This window comes from Trichoplusia ni, chromosome 21 (assembly GCF_003590095.1).
Source record: "Trichoplusia ni isolate ovarian cell line Hi5 chromosome 21, tn1, whole genome shotgun sequence".
In the NCBI taxonomy this organism is placed as follows: Eukaryota; Metazoa; Arthropoda; class Insecta; order Lepidoptera; family Noctuidae; genus Trichoplusia; species Trichoplusia ni.
The window spans coordinates 4,210,148-4,235,783 of NC_039498.1; the positions used below are offsets into that span (position 1 = coordinate 4,210,148).

Sequence of the window (25,636 nt, forward strand, 5' to 3'; positions counted from 1 at the left end):
TCCATCTTTGAAGTAAGGAGTGTGAATTCTGAATAGACTCTCACAAAGGTGTAAGATCTAAATACTTTCGCTCAAACAAGATATCCTATTGCCTACATTTACAATCTCTAATACCCGAATGCTATGTATATATGGAGGCTCAGTAATCCATTCCTATCAAAACAAAGCCAGCCCGAGTATATACCACGTACCCCAGTACATAAGCGCGCAAAATTTTCGTTCTAAATTACAATTCTTATACAGCCGTATAAGTACAAACTGTTCTCGCTTCAGGGAGTGCAAAACAATAGGGTGCTTACCGCTTCCCTCCTGATGCCTGAAGCGGTTTTTCCTGCATCTCCCATCTCGCTCTTACCTATCATTGGCTCAGTGAGAGCGAGGAGTACGGATGACGGTGACGAAAGCCACTTTTAGCTAATTTTCGCCGGCGCTCGCCGCGACTCGTTGACGTGCAAACTCCCAACTTAAAATATTGGTCCGGTTTTTAACTGACTTTCTACTTTTGAGATGGGATTCTTTTGTGATTTTTATAACGTTTTTACAAAATGAGAGAATTTTTATTTGATATTAAGATTTCTTAGGAGATTTTGAACACGAAATTCCGTGATTAATGGCACTAAGTGATTGTTATGTAATAGAAAGATAATGTAGGAAGAGATACTGAAATTACAAATTTCCCTATAAAAATATTTATATCCTTATTTCAACGAAGCCAAAAAGTATAAACCTTATTAACAAAGCGTAAAACATAAAACTATAGGGTCAAAGTTGAAAGTTAATTAATAACGTTTAGACTGGCATTTAGTTAGAGTTCAATTTTAGGGGCAGCAAGGGACAGAGGGGTGTTTTTATACAAATAATTAACACGTAGCTTTTATTCATTACTTTTTACTAACTGATTCGTCATTAATTTTAAAAGCAATTAACACTTTAAATTCAAATTCAATACAGTAGGTAAATTATATCACAAATATCATTTTTAATCGACCCAGTACTTCGTTGTGCTTCGATAAAGAAAAAAATATTACCACTACACTACCTATTGAAAAGAAAATTATTCACACCAAAAAATATTCCTGTTTTTTTAATATAAATTTTAAATATCTTTACTGAGGTATGAAATAATTAAAAAATTAAATCTAATAATATTTAAACTATTACAAAAAAATACAGTATCTCAAAAAACTGTATACCTAACAAAAAATCACAGCCTATTTTTAAACACATTTAACCCCAAAACGCGTTGTGCTCGGCCTATTATTACAACGATTAAAAGATCGGTCCCTAGAGCCCGGGCAAGCTTGACTTGAGCGTTACGACGCGACTCGCCGCGACCCAACGCGGCGACGAGGCGCTAATCAATACCGACACTCCATTGTTTTGGTGTTAATATGATTATAATATGTATTGTTAATATATTGAAATATATTTTAGAGTAGATGGTATTGTGTGTTCTGAATATTGTGTATTTGAAAATTGATTTTTTTTAAGAGAACTCATTGGAGGGTTTCTTTTGTTTGTCTTAAGTAGTTGTATGATTTTTTACCACAAAATGATTTTGACTAATAAGATTTTCCTTCAAAATGTATTGTTTCTTGATACAAAAGGATGTTTATTTGTTAAGAGAGCTCATTAGAGGTACAATTGTTTTTTCATTTGTCTTTCACTTGTCTACATGACTTTTTACCGAAGAATTATTTTGACAAAATCACTTTTCTTCAGAATTTATTGTTTCTTGTTTAAATAAACTACCTTTAGCAACATTAATCGATTAACCAAAATATCAGGAACAACGATTTTTTAAATTATAAAAAAATATGTAAATATTTTTATTTTATTCACGTGTATTAATTCAAATTACTCATGAATGTTGTTTAACATTACTGCGATATTCCCATGGGTTCAACTAAATCGTGTGTAACCGCCACCCGGGGTGTGTTCCGTCGCGTGTTACGCAATATTATCATTAAATAAAACGCTTTATATTATTACATAAATATGTTTTTGATTATACAGTAAAAAGGGATACTTAATACAATAATTGGTTATTATTTTAAATTAAAATTGTTTCGCTATTACACGCTTTTTAGGGTTAACTCGATTAAGATTGCAGAATATTATTTTAAAATGTTAATATAAGATTAATTTATAGATTATTTTTCGTAAAGTTCTGCTAAAATGTAGCACCAAAAGTAGAGCAACATAAAAGCCGTCGGTAACACGCCACGACTTCCACAAATTCTACTTACCTAAGCAGATATCGTAATCATAATTATAACAATTTTCTCTCTATATTATCTCGATTACTTAGGCCCTGCTTAATAAAGCAGTTAAAGCATCGTCATGTAGTTACAACAAATTTGAGTATTCAGGATAAGCTGATATTTAGTGTGAGAAAAGAGACAAACGAATGTATTCATTTAAAACCATTTCAATAACATATACACTTTACTACAAAATAATTTCAAAAGCATTTAAAATGATGCCGTATAAATTGAAACGCGTAAATAATACATTTAAATTTTGAATTAACACGTTAATCTGCATGAACGAGCGGAACCCCGCGATAGTACGGAGCCCCAAAGTGATAATCATCAAAATATTGCATCAGTTATCGAAATATTGTAAGTGTCAATCAAAGAATTAAGTCTGTATTGTGAAGGCGCGCGCCGGCCACGCGCCGCTCTCTCCGCTCGGCTGCTCGCTCGCATGCTACATTTTAGGGGCCTTTTGTTTTGATTTTTGCGCGTGAAATGACACGCTGACGTCATATTGCCTAGATCCATTGGTTTTTGATAGGGACTTTAATTTTGCCCCCATTTTTCCAGCGATTTTGCAATCTCTTATTTTTTGCGTTTATTTTAACAAATTCCTATACTTTACCATGGATTTTTTCAATATATTTTTTTATATGTTGTAGTTGTAGTAATAAATAACTTCACATAAACTTTAAAACATTCAATCTCCTTTATCTGTTAAAGACACCATATTGTTCTCTGCGGCTTTTTCTCCTAGTCCATATTTTTTTTGATCTTATGTGCGTGTAACCAATTTGACACATGGATATGACTCATCACCTGTTGTGAAGATTGAACAGTTAAAAAGGATGGTAGCGAGGCTGAATACAGTGGCACCGGACGTGCAAAGATCTTGACTCCTAGAATCCATGTCAATGCCTTTCCTTTTAAGTTGTTTGTTAATTGACTTTTTATTTATTTAATAAAATTCCGAATGGCTTACGTCAATTACACTGATTTGAATAAAAACTTACTATAATGAAAGTTTAAGGCATAGCAACTTCGTCAGCAGTCTTCTTTTGTTGTTAAAAACGTCTTTCTCTAACAAGACGATTTTTCTTGTAGATTTTTCTTGTATATATTATACACGGTGATTTTTAAGTCGTCTTACAAAAGCAGCCCAGTTCATGTATCCGACGTAAAATACCCCTAGGCGCGATTTTTTTTTTATCATCAACTAAGATAATAAGTACGAAGAAAATTAAACAAGAGAAATCTGAAATATCTTGTCTCTCTTAAAAATGATAAAATTGCCACCGCCCGCGCCCCTCACCACTGTTACAAGGCTCGGACCGCACTCGCAACAGAGCTGTGTTTCAAAAAAACTACGAATTGCATCATAATATTGAATAAAAATTGCATTTTTTTTTCAAATCTCATAAATACCTATTTTTTTATCATGTACGTGTTCTAGTCATTGGATACATGAACTGGGCTACTTTTGTAAGACGACTAAAAAATCACGGTGTATATTGTGTAATTATATTGTTCACTAATTATGGTTATCGCAAACTATTTTAACTGAAGTGTTAAATATCTTAAAACCACACGACACATCATAAAACTATTTTAATTGGACCTGAAGTCAACATTGTAGTTACAACGTAACTGTTTTACAAAATACCTTCATAAGTAAATAACTTCAAGTTAAATTTTAACTATATGCTCTTGCGTGTGTACTTAAATTAAAACAGGTCTGGTTCTTAAATTTGGAGGTACACATTAGACTATTGACTCTCAATAATAGTCAATAGTGCCTCAACAATCACCGTTTTTGCCTTTGGGTGCTGAATAGGGAGAAAATAATAGATTTTCTTAGCAAATACAAGATAATCTAGTGTTAAGTCATGTAGTAGTTAAATGCAGGGCACAACCAAAAATCAAACTTCGCTCTAGGATCCTTCAAAATATTCATGTGCGCCATTACAGCAAACGGTCAGTGAAAACAACTTGATGAAAATGCTAAACCTGATGTTTTGAGTACACAAAAGTAAAGTAATGACAGAGATCTTCGGGAGAGTTGAACCCTGATACTAGGATGCACATCGACCATATGATAAGGAGAAATATACCTACACATAGAATTATGCACTAAAATTTAGCACTCTAACGACCTAGTCACGACACACAGGCAAGTCCAATATCTTCAAGAATTCGAATTTATAAATTAGTCAAAAGTATTAAACTGGCAAGACAAAGTCACGTAAAATCGATTAGTAGAAAGATGGATGGTAGATATTCATTCTGATAAATAAATTTTCCATTCGTATTCTATCCTAATGTTTTAGTAGCCTGTAGTTAAGTCTGTAGTTGTTATGAAAAAGACGCCACTATATACAGAATTATATGTTGTTTCGCTAGTACAGCTTCGATGTTCTTTCGTCTCACGAAACAATACAAATAAATCATAAAATTAATAAAATAATTGAAACTGAGCTTACCTTGTGAACCCTGTGACGTCGCGTGTGTTGACCAAGTACTTTTGTATGAGGCATCTGAAAGTAAAAAGATTACGTTAGTTATGTCACTCTTCAAGACCGTAAAGTTCAATAATTCTGCATGATATTATAATACGAAGCACAATGTGTATAGCACTCGTTCATGAGCAGAAAAACCTTGACAACCCTTTGGCTCTACCGCCCCGTCTTAAAGTAATATTGTTGATTGTGGAAGCCTAACAGGGCAATATATAAAGGAAAGTGGCATCTCATTTCTATATCCCCAGTAATATCACTTTAGGCTGACTTGTAATAGTTTTGCTAAAATAGTAATGAAAATCCTAATTTTTGACCTCAAGTTTTATGTCTCAATGAGATTTTTTTTTTGCGCTAAGCATTTTGAAAATTTTACACGTAGTATAAGGGAACTTTCTATAAACGAATAATAGTCTATAATTACGATAAATAATTACACGTTACAAAGACCTTAAATTAAACGACAATTTAACCAACTGGCTACGCAAATTCGTTGATGTCTAATTAAGGGGCAGTCTAATAGGTCTAAATGTAAAGGTAAGTACAGTCAAGTTATTTAATTAATAATGTTGTGCTATTAGTTTTAAAATTGAATGATAATAAACATTTGATACTGAAATGTAGTTTTATTTACATTTAATATACATAGATATTTCCCGTGGCTTCCTCCGTGTGGTTTTAAATACAGAAGGTGTTTTTTTTTAAACCGTTTTTATAGTTTTGAACTAATAATTATAAACTCTTTCAGTGTTTTAAAAAGCTTTATTACCACTTAAACGTTTTAGTGAGTCAACACATACCTTATCACGGACCTTTTTTTTCAATTATGTCACATTTTACTTATTTTTAACTAAGTTTAGTTAGTGGACTTTAACCGCATACAATGTTAGCTTATGAAAGTTATTTTTTATTTCCACATTGTAAAATATGTACCTACTTGCTCTACTCCTATGAATCATAGCGTTATGGTATATAGCTTACTGTCATCAGTATCAACGGGCTCTAAAACATTGAAATGATTTTCAAAATCGTAATCAATAATCAACCCGGCATAATATTTTTCGAGAAAAGTACGTTCAACGCACACGCAAACTATTCAGCTACATAAAAAAGTTCACCAAAGTAAAAAGGCAAAACGAAATTTTCTTGTAAAATATTTTTCTAAGACTATTACTATATTTAAGCAGTATGCAAATCAAGTAAACACAGTAAGACGTGTGAAACAATTTTAGTGAAATCGATTCATTTTTTTAAACATGTAACTTTTATTCCAGCCAGATACAGGAAAAAAAGGAACAAACTATAGAAAAAGACCGCAATCACGGCCATTGTTGCGAACAGACCATTTCCAACTATCAAAGATAAGCCGCTTTTAAAACTTGATAACAGGAGACCAGACCATTTGGAGACAGTCACCCTCATCCTCACTTCAGTGGAAAGCTTTCAACCCCTTCAGTCAGTAACTACCCTCAAGGGCTTTCAGTCCGTAATAGGTGCCAAAATGCCTCTAAGTAGACACTCTTTCAGAGCAGGTGATCAGGGGGTGTTAGCGTTGGCGAAGAATGCGAGAAAAGAAGTACTTAGTGACGAGTCTTTAAAGTTATTGTAAGAGGTGGAATATTTTTATACGTGACTAAAATACACGCTCGCATTTGTTTCAAAGATTGTACTCGTGATTACGCGCGAAGTCTTATTTTTAATATCTAGAGAAAAGAAAAGCTACTCCGGCTTGTATGTATTTACGTACTTTATTCGATCGCAGACTATAAGTCAAGAATTTGACTAAAGCAAAGTCGTGTCGTCATAACTAACGCTGCGAATTGGTTTGGATGCCTCTGGATTTAACAAAAGGATTTAATGCCAGAACTATATTGTTGATGTAATTCACGTTTATATTGGGTTTTTTAATTAAAAGCTTTTCCATAAATCTACGCCTTCACAACAAGTTTACTAAAAATACTGACGTATTTGAATCAATTACTCAAAGGTAGTGTTTTATTTTTATTATTAAATACTTGTAAGGCTTTCCACGGGTTAATCGACCGCTTATAACTTTAAATTTATCCAAATGACGATACTATGCCATCATCGTCGCCGTCGCCATCACTGCGTCAGAAATACTATTAGGCGGATTATATAATCCAAAATATAAGGTATAATAAATTCGTATATTTTGTATTTGACGGAATGTATGTTTTCGTTATTGAAGTCACAAAAACAATCAGGCTTTTAAACTGTAATTCCTATAAAACAAATAGTAAACATTTCAAGAAAACTACAATAATCTCTTAATACAGCTCAATTTTGAGCAGTATCGTATGAGGAATAGCAAGTTTAAAACTGGACGTGACTTAATGAGTTTCACGCGACTTGGTACAATAGCGTCGCAATCTCTGCTGATCTCATAGCGGCGCGACCGACACAACCGACGGACAAAACGTAGGCATAATCGTAATGCTATACCAACCGTGCACGGCTGGCGGTGAGTAAGAAGTAAAACTAATAAAACTTAATGAAATAAAATCTGGTGACGTCAGAATAGAATTATTAAAGATGGTAGCATATTTTAATTGTATTGGATGTAAAAGGTATATTCTCCATCCCTATTGTGGTACATTGCAAATAGTATTAGGAATGAATAACTCTGCCAGACATGCTTTGAAGTTAAAACCGATTTTTAACAGACAGAGGGGTGTTACATGCTTGATCGCTTTGTCTTGCTGTGGAACCTAAGCACTAAAACTTATGAATCGATTTGGCTGCGGTTTTTTATTTAAATGGTATTTTCTAGCTATGGTTCTGAAACAGGACTTGCCCAAGTTGGTCTTAGCATTATTCATCATTAAAATGAGGTCGTATATAAAAAATAGTTTTAATTTAGACCGCTAAATTTGACTATAATGGCACCGTAAATCCTAAACTGGGGAACTGATTTGAATGCGGTTTTATATCGGTTCTATTTATTAAGAAAATAACATGTCTATACTTTTTACCAACACTTGCGATGTCAATTTAGACGAATATACAGTCAAAGTTCAATAAGAATTAAATATAAAAGAAGCAGTCTGAACTTATTGTGTATTCCAATAGGAAACTATTTAACATTCAGCGAAAACTGGTGACAAAAACAAATTTAAAAACTACCTAAACAACAAATGAACTTCGAACCTTTACAACTAATAGCAAATGAAAACACCACTAATTATAAAATGAGTGGTTTTTAAAACGTTGTTTCACTAGCGACCATTTCTTTCCATGAAACATGTTCGATTGTATGAAACAGGCATTCATCACGTACCTATTACTAGTTGAAAACTATTGTCACGCAACATAAAGGTTGACACAACGGCATTGACACAAAAACCTATTAAAAACTGTATGCAATAGTCTGCTGAAAGACGGCGTGTCAGTTTGCACCTGTGTTACAAGCATAACTACTTTTTATACCGACTTAAGGACATAATGCACAATGAAAAGACACAATGCATGGTTATTAAAACACCTCCTCGTGGTTTAGGTCACCACGGGATGAATCCCCGCGTAAGACAAGCGTTTGTGTGATTTTCGAAAGCTTGTCCTGAGTCTGAAATTCTCCAAGAATTAAATTCCTTAGTACGGAAGTCGTTATTTTAAAACATTTTTTTTTTATAAATTCAAATACTACTTCTCATTTTATACCTCATTAAACGATGATACAAATGTGACGGGTGCTTAACCATATTTCTTTGTTTTAATCACGAAATTAATTATAAAAGGCATATGACTAAGAGACGATTATTTGTAGAAACGCACATGCAAAAGTATAAAACGCTTTCAAATGAAAGGTGACCGACGGACACAATATATCTTTTAAAATAAGTTGTGTTTAATTTGGTAACCGCTATAGATAGGAGACGTTGACAACGAACAAACTATGCTTAGAAAAAAGTTTGAATAGAAAGTTATTGACGTAAACCAAGATGTATAATATAAAGCCGATATCCATTTTCAAAAGACGAGGGAAAGAGTACGGCAAACTATGTCTTAAACAAAGGGAATAAGAACAAGATTGTATTGTATATCTTCTTCCAATATTAACCAGTTCTATGAGTAGAAAAGTCAAGATAAATTTGTGAATTTACAAAAATATGCATGAGAAATGCGAGCCCATTGAGAACAACAAGACAGATCCTGCAAACACTAAAAAACACTCAAAAAATGTTCAAAAAAATAATAAGAATACTAAATATTTCAATTTATTGTCTACAAATCAAATCGTGAGTTATTATTTAATAGGGTTGCCGGGTGTTCTCTTAAACGAAACGACAAAAATAACTATTTTGATATGCAAGTTTTACATAGTGTATTCCAAACATGCTTTCCATAAAAGCCTATAAAGTTAAACAAAAAAATGTCTGAATAACTGTTAAATGACGTTTCTACTGTTAACTTCTTAGAATTCTTTTGACACTTTCGGATCTTAGTAGAATGACAGTAAACTTGTAATGCGGTTTCCGTTTAGGTAGAATGGCAAATAATTAGGCTATCTGCATAGTACATAAACTCAACGATAAATAGAACAAAAGGGGATAATAGGTGAGATAAGGTAAATTCTGAGTAGTATCGATATACGTTATCTAATCACTTCTAAATGGAATTCTTGCAATACACTATTATACCCAATAAGAATGAATGTTTCTAAAACTATTTCGTCAACAACTAGAAGCTTGCAAACGTCAATTGAGAGGGAGCCGTCGGTCAGTACATCTACAAAATATTTTTTTTTAAATTGTAAGACGTCACTTTAATTAAACTAAAATACTGCTAACCTTGACTCTTTATTTATGATCTAATTTTACATCCAATTGGACATTTATTCTCTTTTGTTAGTGCTTGTCAAATCTAATAGTCAAACCAACCGGCTATATCAATTTAATATCTATTACGAATTCTAGGCTATTGAAATTCCTATTAGGTTGAACCCGCTTCCGTACTTACGACCTCGCGACCAAACCATTACCACACAACACTGCACGTGCCACTTCACAACAACACAAGGAAATAACGTGTAAAATATGAATTACAAATGTGATATTCACCCGCAAATAACATAGAGAAGTTGGTGAATGTGCCCGACCGACTGAGATAGTCGGCGGAGCTTTTGATATCGAGCATGGTTCACGCGCTGCGGAGCCGCATGTCGGTGCGTACGGCGCGCCCGGGACCGACGTCTGCCCGGCCGGGCCGGGGCGGGCCCGCCCTGGCCACGCCCCAACACGCCCCCGCTCACCTCAACACACCACCCCGCCAATAGCAAAACACTCCGGCTAATCTTTATCTGAGAAAAATAAACACGGTGGGCGGCAGATAATGACGTGCAGAGCGCCGATAATCAGGCTTTGTGGGACGCTACGCCCCGCGCCACCGTCGCACGGTTTGCCCAAAATTGAACCGTTCGATCCTTTTTTTCAAAGAGCATAGAACGCTTTTTATTAAAAGCCTATTGCCTATCGAAGTTGGCACTCGTTTCGGCTTGTTTGTCAGAGGCATATTGTATTTTTTTTATTAATACGCCCGCTCGAATTTCGGGCATGAACAATGGCCACCTTTGTGTCCGTTTTGTGTTATTTTTATAAATTGCCCGCCTTTTCCTATTTCGATAATTGTCCATATAATTGGCTGGGTTTAGGCATATTGTGCATTGAATTTTCGCACAAAGGTTTTCAGGTGTTGATTCGTATAAACATTTGTTTTTGTCCCTTTGTGGGTTTCAACGCCTTATTTTACAAAGCCTTTATGGTCACATAATGGTATTGATTTTTTTTTTTAATTTTTTGCTTGTCACTGAATGAACGATCAACTCTGTCGATCTCTCAACAATAAATTAGTTAAGGCTCATTATTGCTAGTTCAATTTAATGTTACTATCTTCACGTATTCGTTGTCGACTCATATCGACTGCAGAAGATTAAATCTTAATTACGTCGGGGTTACGGCCGGCTCGGTCACGGGGTCGACACCTGCCTACACTTAACTACAATTAATTGCTTTTTAAATATCATATTGGAAAGGAACTTGTAGTTAAGTACGAGCTAAATAATATTACACAAGTTTATGTATTCTCTTGGTATTTTTGTGAGGTAAGGCTAAATATTTTTTATAAAGACTAGTCATATCCTTAACCTGACAACATGGACTTACTTTTGTATTTAATGACAACCAATTGTTAAGTTTTTGAACTCTGAGCTGTACTCAAAAAAAATTTTAAGTATCTTTTGTCAAGTTAGAATATTTTTGTTAGTAGATCTTTTTATTTTTAGTTAATAACTCTGAAGACCGTTTTCAGGGTATTTTATCAAAGTTTCACTATCATCAACGGTTAGGACTAGATTGAGATTAGACTTAGTCAATAGTGCAGGAAAACATAAAACGTTACTGGACAAAATAAATTTAGTAAACACTGCAGTCATAATACAGTCATAATACCTTTAAATAGACAACTTAATACAAAATGTCAGGCAAATAAACATTAGCTAGAAAAACTCGACCTCCACCGCAAGGTCAAGCCGCTGCGCTAAACGACTTGTAAGTTGTGTGAAAACGACTTCTAAAAACGACTTCTTTACTGCGCTACGATATATTTGCGGTCGATTAATTATAATTTATGCGGTCTGGGTTACGGCCGGCCGAAGGGTCGCGACACTGCCTATAAAAAGTACAACTAATTGTCCTTTGAGGACATTCGCTTAGTTTTATCGGTTATAGTCTCGGCGTAAATTTGGAGTTTTCAAGGCACGGTGTTTTGCCCAGTAGGTCAGGTAGGCAGTTGTTTTGTGAAATAAGTTTTACTGGTGAAAACAATATTCTATCAGACGAATGCAAGAGTACCATTCTACAGTCTGAAGTGTCATGTTGTCTGTTTATTCCTCTTGACACTGAAAAAGACAGCATGACACTTAACAATTATGGTCAGTGTAATTCTAGAATGTGTAGAATTTTTATATAAAACACTTTTTAATTCTCCATTGAATATTTTTAGGTATTTTTTTGTCTTATCATTAAAGTACAACATGTGCAACAAAATACATTTAACATGGGATTGAAACACACTGGGTGCATCCAGTTTAATATAAATTGAAATATACATCTTAGTTTTCCGACGAAGTCACTCAAGCGTCTAGACGCTATAATGCTCCTAACGCCTACTAAAGTAGTAACGTAGGCTGCATCTTCGCTACGAGCCGTAGCAAGATAGCTACGAGAACTCTACATGTGCTACAGCGTAGGAGTTAAGTTTTCGTATTATAATAGTTGTTTATGAACTTGAGCAGATTTACTGGCTAAGGTCGTGATTTCGTAAATTGTGAAATAAATATTTATTTTAGTTATTAATCAAGCAATACACATAAAGTAGATAAATTATAAGAATTTCATCGCAATTGCACTATTCTACCAAGTCCTTTATTCATTAATCATAATTAACATTTACAAAAGGCTCAAGTATACAGAATCCTCATGATGAAATACAAACGCACAAAACTCTCGTAATTTTATTCAACATAAAATTCGAAATGACTCTTCGACGTGACGGACAATGCATTTGACTGTACAATCAGGTACCGCCATAGTCGCAGTTGTATTGTACATTAAATCAATGGACTGTGATACGAGACGTGAAAGGAGAATACAATGGCTTCCATATAAAACAAAGATGGCCGTCAAACGTAAATGTCAAGGGAAAAAAGGCTGCATTTTATGTGAATGGATGATATTTAATGCATTTTCTTATTGTGTGCGTGGAAGAATAGCTCTTTATTAAAACTTTTCTATTATCTTTTATTCAGTTACGCATTGACCAGCTAAAGGTAACGGGTATTCAATTAAAGTTAGAAACATTGTTATTTCGCTGCTGTTAATACAATACTCATATCGTAGTTTGAGTACAAAATACTGAAATTATTGCGTGACTGTTACTCAATACCGACGAAACAAAAATAGTTGTTCATTGCGATAGTCCGAAATAACCGTACTTATAATATAGATGTTTTAACACTAGGCCTTTCAAACAAGACACTAAATCAGAACTATTCTTTTCAATTATCGCACTTGTATTATATTATCTCAATCCCCTTTCTTCCCCTACAGCTTACAGCAGTAAAGTTACGCAACTAATTGAGTGGGGTATATTCAAGGAGTATTAATGCACTATAGGGTACACTGCTAGAGCATTATCTCGGCGATAGATCACCCCTCTGTACCCCACTGTACGGCGATCAGACAGTGTCGTGTTCATGCTGCGGTGATTATGGTTCTGGTTTCTTTAGTCATTAGGATTCATAGAAAGTGTTTCAAGTTCTAAAATTGAAAATGTATGTTTAAAAGGCAAGAAGAGATTCGTGTGACATGTTGCATAGACAATGGTTTAGTAAAAAATAATTACTAGTAAACTGATAATTTGAATTTATTGATATAATATATTGTAAATGAAGTATAACATCAAATCAAATATCTTTATTCACTCAAAATGTGATACAAGAGATAAAAGAACAATAGTCACTCACACTTGGCTGTAAAATAGATAAAATAGAGCACGATTTTATTACAAACAAATCAATCGTTTTTGATGAGCTTTGCTCAACTTTTATAGGTATATAAAACATGTAAAATGTAGAATGCAAATTTCTGCACTTTCACCATATCATTTTAGCCTATGCTGTTACTGTTATGGTATATATAAGTAGCGTCTACAGATATGCACGTATTCATTCACCTAGAAAATTGGCATGCGCATATAACCTCCACAACAATGCTCTATAATCTGTTCAACCAAGCGACTAGATTTCCTCGTGATATCGAAGATAAATCGCACAATTTCCATTCGAAAGTCTAATACTTAGGCATAGTGTCTATAATTCTTTAACTGGTAAATTTAGATAGAGTATGTTCTGCACTTGTATTAGTTTATAAGTTCAAGATATCTTAGTGAATTAAAGCCGTTGCGTTGTTGGTATTAATTTTATTATGTTAAGAAATTGTTTCGAATGATTTCCTTTATAACCAAGATCAATTCAAAAATCAAAACCAAATCTATTTAGTCAAGTAAGGCTAGGCTACAAAGTAGCACTTTTTGAACATCAAAGGATCATGTTGGATAATTTTCAAGGCCATAACATTTTGATTATCTTTGTATATCCAAAAGAAATCTACTTTCAAATTTTATTAATGGAGAAAAAACAGATACATATAGCAATGCTTTTCATATGATTATTTAATAAATACATGTAATGAATTTTCATCTGCATTTTATGTCAAAGGACAATAATGAACAGCCTGATGCCCTTTCTTGTTCTTATTTATAATTAAAGCCATAGTCTTTTACAATCCTCTACATTTCATTTAACACAATGAAAACGAAATAACACCGAAGAAATTTTAAATCAACGTTATTAGTTACTCCCATCCATCCCATCCATTCAATATAAATTTGGCTGGGTTCAGTATGAACCGAAGCCGATATCACCAGGTCCTACGCAAGCATCAATAGTACAAGCTTGCACGGAAGCTGGCACGCTACTGATCTGATATCACATCTGAATGCAGTAGACCCACGGCTGGTTGGTAGAGCAACTACTAGTGATATCTCTTAGTCAAATTATTGAAAGTGTATAAGGGAGACGCCGCTCTACATTAGCATAAGCTGTGTTATATGTTGTCTCGCTTCGATAGCTGCTATAGTTTGGCTTTAATCGATATTGAAACACCTGGACCGTGTTTGCATTAGTGCAGCAAGGAGTAGCTTAAGGAAATGAGCCGTTTTAATTAAAATTTTGGTTTGTATTTGTGAGGATGTTTGGTAAAATCGCAAAAAAAAAATGGAAGTACGTTACGAAGTTAACGGTATAACTGCTTAAAACGCTGAAATGGTTATTCAATAATTGAATAGTAATTTTGATTCATGCTACATATTGAACAAATTTACAAGAAAAGTTACATTTAACAATAATATTATTGGAAAGAAATGTAGAGCATTTAATACGGTTTTCAACAAAACGCAAATTTTTTGCGACTTAAGTTACTCTTTTTTAATGAAGAGGCTGCGATGAAACTACCATTACCGTACCGAACACCCGCGATGCCTAATATCTACGTAAAAGCAAATCCTGTAACCTTCTAAAAATAAGAAATATAATCCCAAAATATTATTCAAAATAAACCTGTTTAATGTTTATCTAACACCTCCTTATTTGTACAAACCGTATCTCATACCTCGTTCCCCCCACACAAAGATCAGAGAGCTAAAAAAATAATAATTTAAACAACAAGCAAACACCTCAAGGCTTTGAGAATACGGCTGTGTGAATAAGGTTTCTATGTGTGTCCGTGTGTGTGTGTGTGTGTACAGCCATGATCGATGCCGGTGCGGCGTTGCCGCTCTGCGCACTTCCGTTTGCGACGCCGTCAGCCCTCGCCAGGCGGCATAAAACTGAAATTGTGGATTAAAGCCTATTTTTTTATTTCTATTCTCTTTTTGATTAGCGTTCGTTTTGTGAGATAGCTGAATGTGAATTGGTTTCGATGTATTTTTGTTTGTATTTATATAAATGGTTTAGTTTCTTCTCTGTTGTTTATTATTAAACTTATAGTGACCTCCTTTACGATTTTTTAAGTATAATATGGTAATAGGTTTGCCCCTTATTATATGGAACTTGAAACATATCACAAACGTGTGTCTGGCACACCTCTACTTTTTATTGCGTGACTACTACGCATTAAAGCAACACGTTCGTCTGCTTCTTTGACTTACTGAAGAAAAAGTAACAAAATTATTTTGAGAGATTTCACTTGGTTTCGATGGATGCTTCAAGTTGGTAAAATACAACTTAAGGGTACCTACGTAACATCGCAAAATTTGTCAAATAATTCTGCCAAGACTTTTTATGAATATTTCTTAGTGTATCTTGCTAAATTCTAATATATAAGAGAAATCTCCTTTACCAGTCACATAACAAAACATTATTTTCAGATTGAATCGCACAGGTAACAACCGTAATTTCCTAAAATTCTAGTTTCAACAAACCAATGACCACATTTCCACAAAATTAGCAGGAATCAATGCAAGCTTTTGGACAAACAATTACTGATGTATGCACTTGATTAAGAGTGCCAGGCACCAATAAAGTACACTAAGGCATTGTGCAAAATTGTGTGTACATATGAGGTTGTGTTTGAACGAACAAACAAACAAACAAACAGGTGAATTGTGATCAAACAGTTGCAACAGTAACAAACGTGAAATGGATAACTCGAACTGGGGGTCAGATAACAAAGCTCTGACCGGCTCATTCAGTGAACGAAATAAATCTATGGTAGTATAAAACAACAATATGCAGAAATCGTGAAAATCCTTAATCTTTGTTAAAGGATGTAATCGTTTACTTACGTGTATTTATCGGGATTACCCGACTTGTCTGACTATTTGACTCGCGACCAAGCTGCGTCAGCTCATGATTAAGGACTTCAGTTAGGTCCGAGACTAGTCGGGCATCCTCAATAAATGCGTGTGAGTAAAGCGCTGCAACATTTAATAATGAAAAACTCAGGATAGTAACGATAAAAAAATCTTAATCTGTCCGCTAGTTAAAATACTACAAATCAGCTCAAGAACGCTTAATAAGGCTAGGTAATAAAAGAACAGAAATAGCCGTAAACACAATTGTTTGCTGCTACATGATTGAGATATGCAATGATTTAAAGACGTTCAAGGCCAGGTTCAACGCAAATCTGAAACCTATTAGGTCCCCAAGTGACTACCACCGATGTGAAAATTAGATTTAGAATAAATCCAGTCTAGACGGGAAGAAAGCAGAATATCTGATTTTAAACGCCGAGATTCCAATACAAGTTAACAAATAGTTAAGTCAAACAGTTTCATCAACTAGTCTCTTTAGAATTGAACTTTTGATCGATATACTTTCGTTAGCAGAGCTCAGGCCTGTGCCAAGTTTTCCACGGAATTCAAGTTCTTTCATAGTTTTGACAAATTATTGTGTTTTGTTTATTTAGACTAAAATTTTAGCTTTATTTGGAATGATTAATTATTCTGTAAATATCGTAGAACCAAGAATCCAGATTATTAAGGATAATATTTGGCAGGATTTTGTACGCAAAACGTGAAAACGTAACCCTATTCCTGAGACACCGCTGTCCAGCCGTCCTTCGGTCTGTCTATCAATCCATCTTCTACCAAACTGTGTATCAGACATACTGTATGTGATAGCTACGACCCTTGAAATTTTAACAAAACTCTTTTTATCTTCGCTTCAAGAACAATAACGGCAATAACATATTACATTATTTGTTTTAATATAAAAACAAAATATGCAAAACTTAATTTGTCTTTTTGAGAACGAAGTAGTATCATCATTTTTGAGTCACAAGTGTATAAAGAGTACAACAACTTTATTTCCACAAATCAGTATCACAAAAAACAATAAACCACGAATATTCAAATAAACCTTGCTACAAGCCCAGTCAAAACATCAACATTTCAAAACACAGTACCATCAAAATGATTAAAATTTCCAATCAACTCACTAATGGCGTCACCTGTTACATAGGAACGTAGATTTTTGTTTACATGACGGGATTGACGGCTTGCAGCTCTATCTGTACTTAATTTAAAATTAATACAACCAGCCGGCACACAGGAAATGAGCTTAGAGCTGTAGGGAGGCCCGAGGGGGGAGGGGGTGCCCGACCTCCGAATTTGACGGTACCGTCGCTTTAATTTCATAGCTTATGCTGTTCATAAAGCGAGTGTTGGATTTTTTGGCAAAACGATGGTGTAATGTGGATTTTTGGGAATTAAATTTTCTTAAAAAATATTCTGTTTCATTATCTTCTGCCTGTCACTGATAAATATAGCAATAAAGTATTCGCTTAACTTGAATTCTTTACTGACTACAGTAATAGCTCGGTGGTAGAGGTCACCACGCCACTCCAAACCCACTATTAATTATTCCTTCGTACAAGTTTTTATGATCTACGAATGCTTTTGAATATTTGCAAAATCTATTAAGTACTATTCAAGAATTACATTCCTTTGATTTTATTAAAAAAAATACGATGAATAAAGGTACGAATGAAATCACAGCCCCCTTATTTCGCTGTCTGCAAATCGATACATCTGTCAGAATAGTAGAAAATCTATTAACGACCGTTCTGGAGTGTACGGTTTTAATTAACTGCGAATACGAGTGAGCTGGTATTTTGTATCTGTAGGTATATCTTCCTGTTTGGAAAGGTTGTGCAATGCTTTTTGTATTTATGAAAAATATTTTTGTATTTTCAATCGAGTATGTTTTTTAATTGATGTGAAGTATTATTTTGAATGATTTTTTAGCTTAGTTACCTAAGATTTATTTCTCAAATTTGATTTAGAAGTAAGAGGTCTAAAAATACCACATCAGTTATAAAAAGGCAAATGTATTCTCAGACTTAATAATACCCAATTTTTTTTTTTAAATTTAGGGAAGAGAATATTATATAAAAATTCACATAGATTATATGGGATTTTATGAATAAAATACAATTTCTATTATTTGTCATTGCCTCGAATTTTATAACATGCTCATCAAAATTAAAAAGTATGTGTAATAAAGTGGCAATACCTAGCTTTTTAAAATTTAAGAGTTGGTTCATAAAATATATTTCTCTTTTTATAGAATAATCTCTAGTGACGTTTCCCGTCGGGAATCACGGCTAAGAACCAAGCTTAACTGATCCTTATCTCAAACGAACGGAACGAGATTTTATAATAAAAATGTAAGCGAGTCGGAGATTTCACAATTCGTTATTTCCTTTGCAGTGAGATGGAATTCGAAGATGAGAAAACACGGGCTCTTATTAGCACAAGACTTATGAATAAAGACGGTGGCGTGCGTATTTCTTCTCTTGAGATATGTATTATGATTTAAGTTATATTGTATATGTATATATTGATACTGTAATATTTTATTTTAAAAGAGTAACTTATGAAGCTTCTCGCCGGTTCTTCTCCATAAGGATAACACTTTGGAACCATGCAACTATAGTCATTACTGTAACGTTTTAAAAGAGCCTTTAAAACGGCCTATTTGAAATAAAAACTTTGGATTTTGATTTTAAAAGTCGAAAACATTTCCCTAGGTTTTTCAGATTTCAGATCTGACTTTTAAAGCTACGAATATGTCTGCTTCTGCTTCCTCAATGCCTACCAAATTGTGGTTTGGAAAAGGTATTCAATAAAATACACAATGAAGGCAAAAACCCACATTATTTTATAAACATTATCGCCTATTAATTAATAACAAAGCAGGCATTCTGTTGTATAATACGCTCATCGAACTCCGGAACATAGCAGATTATGTTGCTTTCAAACACGCTCGATCATTAAACTTCGACAATGCGATCGAGATGAAGTGGATGCTGATATGCTAACACGTGTTGTGGAACTTCAGACATTATTTTATTGTAGGTTTATCGGACAAGCTGAGCGAATAGTGTGGTATAGAGTATGTAAGAAGGAAAACGGACGGTGATAGTTTTTAGAGATACCCAATGCACAGTTAATTTATTGCCTTCCATAATGTGTATGTAGGTGGTAGGAAGATACGGATAAGTTTTGCAGCATGGTGGGCCCTGTTCGGGATGACAAAAGTAAAAGTTAGGAGGAGGACTTTAATAAATATTTACATTATTCATAATTGTACATTTATACCTACAATCATTTTCTGTAATCGGTTTTGGTATTTAATTTAGCTATACTTTATTATTATTGTACAGTAAATTATTTAAATACTTTTTTAATATTACTATTTATTAGAGTATCTCTCAAGAATTGAATATAGATAAAAATACCTGTATGTTTTCATTTTTAGCCAACTTCATAACTACCAAGCATAAGTCGGAAAGCTTTCTTCTTATTACATCTTTTGGATTAGAAATTATATATTTTTAAATTAAATGTTTTCATAAGGGTCAGACAATGTTCAATTATTCTTTTGAACACTAGACTGAGTTAATATTATTGTAAACAATTGCAATATTTTATGATGACTAAAAACAAAGTTTTATTAGACGTTCCTAAGAACTTCAAAACTGGCTGCGGATTTGGAATCGTGCCCAAGACTCGATGCTAATTAACTGCTAGTTCCGATCAGTCCAACAATTTGTTTAGTCATTACCGAACAAGATTTCCGCAGTTCTCTGCTTTCAATTCGAGTGGTATTGCTGATTGCACCACTTTACCAATCTTTAGGGCATGTAGTTGTCTTTGATTCTTTGGCGGACATCCCTATTAGGAACTGTTTCCGACCGACACTCCATACATAGTCGTTTCCATAACTGCCTTGCAAACCGATTCCATTATCCATTTCATGACTCAATAACAGTGCAGCTAACGAGGAGATGCGACGTACTTTACAGATGGATGTCCGTCATAAATTTGTCCGCCGGCGGAATGATTTCTCGTTTAAACGGGCAACGATGACATTTTGGGAAGTCAGTCGACGACTCTGTATTGAATTAACTGTTCCTATATGGAATTGAATTCTCATTTTTTTTGTATTAGGTATGTAATTGGACTGTTTTGTGCAATAGTGGCGAATTATGGAGTTTGCAACGGGCCACTCGCAGGAACTACTTATCCGACTTATTTTTTCAAAACAGGGCAAAGTGGCGAGTACTTTTTTGAAAATAGGAAACTCATAGTATCTTTTTGACCACGAGGACGAAATCGCGCGACGAACTAGAATGGTTCAACTCTTATAATTCCAGGTCAAGTCTATAAAAAACTCTACTCAAAAAGAGGAGGGAATCTATTCAAAGAAAATAAAGCAAAATAACCTGCAGACTAAACTATGCAGGTGGGTAAAAGAGGGTGAACTAAAAGTCGCAAAAAGAGCGCACCATCATGGTGGCTCGCAGACAAAGGCGGAGGTTCCATTGAAAAAGTTTTGGCTGCAAATACTTTAATTAGTTTACCGAGCGCGCTTCGGTTAGAACAACTTGGATTTGATAAGCTTCAGGCCATAAACTTTTGTCAAAGGCGTTTCGGTGGACGCCGAATTATATTACGCTGGGTACAAGTAAATAATTGTGTAAGTTCTTCTGTTTATACTTATAAAGACGCATCTTGATAGTCTTACTTCTTACGTAATCAATTGAATGAGATACAAAACATTAATACATATTTGCATTTAGGACAACACTTAGCATGTTTTGTAAGAACCTGTCTTCAATGGGTACAACATGAAAAACACAATCAATTCTCAAATCGCACGCGAAACTTACTCAAAGTAACTCCAACAAATGATTAACTTACACATAAATATGAGCGGGATACAAAGAGCCTAATCATATTATCAGTTCCTAGATTAGCGGTAGGAAGATATAAAGGGTCCATTGTAGTGCCGCAGTCGGAACTTCCCCCCTCCCTCCGCGGAAATGGCGGCGGGGAGCGGAGACAGTGACATCCGGAGAGGTGAACCTAGCGGTGCCCGGTTCAGAGTAAGCCCTGGTATTATCAGACGAACCACCTACGACCCACTTTTGGGATTTTGCACTGCTAGAACTTGACTGATTAGAACTTGGTAATCAGTTGGTTTATTAATTGCGTATACCGTAAAACCGTCAAAAAAGTGATGTAATGATTTGGTATGCTTTTTGACATCGAGCTGTTTTAGAGTCTTGAATTCTTGTAGGTTTATTGTGAGTTTGATAAAAAAGACGATAATTTATTAGACATTATAAGTTCTGAGCTTTCCTTAAAAAAAATATTCAGCCCGCATAATTCTTAAGTGTATGTTTTTTTATGATTTTTCATTTATTAATTTATAACTTACTAATAATTTCGCATTAATTATTTAAATTCGTTATAACACTTATCAATAGAAATCAAATTTTAAGTGATTTAAAACATAAAGAAAGCTGAACAAGCAATGAAATGACAAAGTCCTAAATTCACGAAAACGCCATCTCACGAGAAATAAAAACATAACTTACATAGAGTGCTAGCGCCCTCTACATTTACAACACTGAACTACGTTCACCGAGGGGTAGCGTAGGGATTGGACTCAAACCCCTGCACCCTTCTGACATAAGTCATTATGCTGTCTCTGCAATACGAAGGGTAGATGGGGTGAGATCTGGTTACAATCTAAAATAGTAACATTATCAGAGCGCTTCGTCGTGCCCAGCCATTTAAAGTATTACAGAATTAAATCCCATTTTCATCTATAGCATATTTTAACGTAACTCTATTTGGCAAGATTCATTGTATGGGAAAGATTAACATTAAAAAAATGATATGCAACCTCTTTTTAATTTAAAACCAGTAAAATAACCACAAAGTACAAATACCAGTAAATATTAAAAAATGTTTTGATTTTAACAGTTTTATGCTGCTGCCTTTTTATTTTTTTTATCTGCTTTTAGTTTGTACAAGTATTGCGACTCTAGCATAAGCATGTATTCCACGTACTTGGGACCCCAAGGACTGTACGACATGTACCAGGCATTAAACATTTCGGTATCAGTCGTATCTGTGTACACAGCGTCATCACATTTCAGTACACCTTGTAATATTTCCATAGGTTCCAGAGGTTTATAGTACAATTCCGCCAACCGCTTGCCTTTCATCAAACTCTCAACGACCTCGCGTATAGTGTGTATGTCATAGCCCCTTAAAGCCTGAGCTATAGAATGGACGTTAAAATCTCGGTTAACTCCGTGATATTTCATTAACATTTTAGTAAGTATATAAGAAATACTACCGTAGTCCGTTCTCGGAATCATGATTGTCGATGGAAATGCTTTGTGCATGGCAGAAGTTTTTGACAGCCATGGTTCTGTCGCTGTACCTAAAACTAATATTTTATCGTTCATACCAATTGGTTTTATTATTTCTTTATATAGGTCCTTACTAAAACGTGTCGGGTCAAACATCTTTTCCTCTTTGGGCACCCTTTTGTAAAACAGCTTGTCTGCTTGATCCACAAGTATTACCGTCGGCTGCATTAATCGACTTATCTTGTTAACAAATGAAAACATTGTACGAGTATTTTTGCCACCGAGAAATTTATTGTAAACATTAAGCGGTGATAAATCAATAAGTAGAGCGTTCGTTTCGGTTGCAATAGCGTAAATTAATGTTTTTTTGCCAGCTCCCTTGGGACCCACAAATAGTTGCGATCTGTTTATACCATGGCAAGTAGCACCTAGTGTCAAAATGCACCGAATTCGTATTTGTTCCTTCAAATCACCAATGCACGGCGGTGGGAACTTTGGTGTCCACAGAACAGCTCTGCAATCGGAAGCCGCATAGTTCCTATCGCCCCAGTAGTCTTCAAGCAAAGTTCGGGGATATTTTCTTACAATACCGTGATCCGCTAAGAGTTGGAACATAACTTTAGGATTGACCTTTTCAGGTTTTGGTGGTTTTGGTTTTTTAGGTTTTTTTCTTTTCTTAGTTTGTGGTACCTTCATACCAAAGCTTTGGTAGTCTGATTTAAGCGCATTTTTTAAAATATCTAACTCCAGTCTCATAATTTCATCAACAATAGGTCGCAGTTCAATTTGTATTTCTTTATATGCATTTTCAGTAATGAGTCGCATAATATGACCCTTTATTGCATCTAAACCCGCATCGGGTACATCAATTTCTCTCCAAAGCATTTCGTAGTCTTGCCAAGACCATTTTAAGGCCGCTTGATTGTGACCTATCATTATATAGATGCCAGGGTCATTGTCTGGATGCATCCGAGATTTTTTATATTCGTTTAACCTTTTCTTTTCCCTATCTTTAGCTTCGGCTGCTAAACGCCTCTTTTCTTCTCGTTGAAATTGTTTTTCGGCTTTGATTTGTTCCTTGGATGGAGGTTGGCCTCCTCCAGCTTTTAATCGTTTTTCCTCATCAGTACGCCACTGAATAAATTCATCGATAGTGAACGTTTCTCCTCTTACTATTAAAATTGAACCACCTTCTTCTGCAAAAGGAAACTCATCAAAAACGCGAACTTCTCTAAACCATTCTGTAAACCATTGCCTTATTTCATCTGTTATGTCATCCATTATGTCACCCTCTCGTAACCTTAAAACTCGAGCTTTTTCTTTAATATTTTGTTGTATCCATTGTTCATAATATGTTCGTCGAAAGTTCCTTCTTGCTTCTTTCACTTTTTCTAACTGAACCTTTGCCGAAGGTTGTTGCCATGAAGTTATCACCATGCCAAGTTTCTCCCTGAGTTTTGTCTCGCGTAAATTCACCCTTTTTATCTCCATGAACCTTTTGAGAATTTTTTTAATCAATTCGGCAGATTTATTTCTAAGAGATTCTTCTTTCGGTGGCTTTTTCAAACCTGCTAATTCCAGATATAAGTTTTCATCCTTGAAAGCCTTGTGTTTCTTCTCTCTTAAGACTAATCGCGATCTTTCCATTTTTTGAATATTAAATATATGCTTATTGTATTCGTCGGTTAGTCTTTTTTCCTCAAGCTCTGCAGGAGTTAGAACAACTGTATTTTCAAAAACGTGTGGGTCTTCTCCAAATGCCATTTTTCTTCTGATCTCCGCATCCTTTTGTTCTTGGATTCTTTGTTCTTCTTGTTGTCGTTCCTCTTCAATCCGCTCAATTTCGGAAGGAGTTGGTGTTGGATCGCCTATCCTGTTGCCGGAGAATATTTGATCCATAATGTACTGCATTTCTGCTCGTCGGATTTCGAATGGATAAAAAAAGGGGCACATTATTTCAACGTCGTAAGGTTGTATCAGCATTTGTTGAAAAGCATTATCTGGATAAGTGTATTCGAAAACCTCTATTTCTTCTAAAGTCTTTTTTAATTCAATAATTCGGCAAGTTATAGCATCTATTATTTTCCTTATGTATGGTCTTCTTTGAACTTGTTCCATTTGATCGTAACAATCGCATAGTTTATTATATAGCTCACAGTACTTACTGTAAACTCTTGCAACTATTTCGACAGCAGTCGCTTGGGGTTTTATTCCTATGAAGTTGACCGCAAGTTCCTGTATACGCTCATCTTCTGCGAGAGCAGCTTTAAATTGCTCCTTCAGTTTAAGCCAGCTTTCAAAATAATCTTTGTTAGACATTGTGCTCACATTATAATTTTAAGTCATTGAATTTTTATTAACATACACAAAAGTAAAGTAAAATAAAATTATTTCACTCGTTTACAATCATGACAATATAAATCTGACAAATGATATCTGGCAGAAATGTCAAAACATTCTTTCAATATTATTAAACGTATGGAATGAAGGTTTTTCATACTAACAGCTGAGCACTACACTTGCCAGTCCTAGGTAAAGTCAAACATTCAACCTAACGAAAACGATCTCAAGCAAAAATATACAAGGTGGCCAGTAAATAGCACTACAGACTGCAGGGGATGATAGCTGGGGTTTTAATACAACACAATATATGTTCAGCAAAATCTTACGATTTACAGTTTTACAAAATTTTCCGAAATACCGAAAAATCTCTACCTTGAAACAGATTTTTAAGCATCTCGTAATGAAAAATCCTTTTCTACTACTTTTTTTACATCAAATTATTCGTGAATGCTCATTTATCAAAGACGAGAATGTTATCAAGAAATGCTTAAAAGTCTGTTTCAAGGTAGAGATTTTTCGGTATTTCGGAAAATTATGTAAAACTGTAAATCCGTAAGATTTCGCTGAACATATATTGTGTTGTATTGATAGGTAGTGACTCAGCTATCATCCCCTGCAGTATGTCGTGCTATTTACTGGACACCCTGTATAGCAAGCAAGGCATTATAAGAGAAGGAAAGTGCCTTTATCGTAAACATCGTAAAAAAAATATCTG

At 34.6% G+C, this 25,636-nt stretch overlaps 2 protein-coding genes across 6 annotated transcripts in view; both read right to left on the minus strand.

Annotated features, from left to right (window-relative positions):
- Positions 1 to 25,636, minus strand: part of LOC113504140 (DNA-binding protein D-ETS-3) — a 64,294-nt gene that overhangs the window by 20,001 nt on the left and 18,657 nt on the right. For 4 of the 5 annotated variants that reach the window (XM_026886300.1, XM_026886299.1, XM_026886298.1 and 1 more), the window contains exon 4: positions 4,739 to 4,792. In XM_026886300.1, coding sequence (XP_026742101.1) covers positions 4,739 to 4,792 — 54 coding nt within the window. Of the gene's footprint in view, positions 1 to 4,738; positions 4,793 to 9,849; positions 10,040 to 25,636 lie in introns of those variants that run through there. The other variant, XM_026886302.1, reaches the window with a different exon arrangement.
- On the minus strand, positions 22,093 to 25,003 carry LOC113504139 (IQ and AAA domain-containing protein 1-like). Its single transcript, XM_026886297.1, has one exon. It carries the CDS (start codon positions 24,895 to 24,897, stop codon positions 22,186 to 22,188), a length of 2,712 nt encoding a protein of 903 aa, XP_026742098.1. The 5' UTR covers positions 24,898 to 25,003; the 3' UTR covers positions 22,093 to 22,185.

Coding starts and splice junctions, on each gene's coding strand:
- LOC113504139 (XM_026886297.1), bottom strand. CDS start 24,897: ATGTCTAACAAAGATTATTTTGAAAGCTGGCTTAAACTGAAGGAGCAA.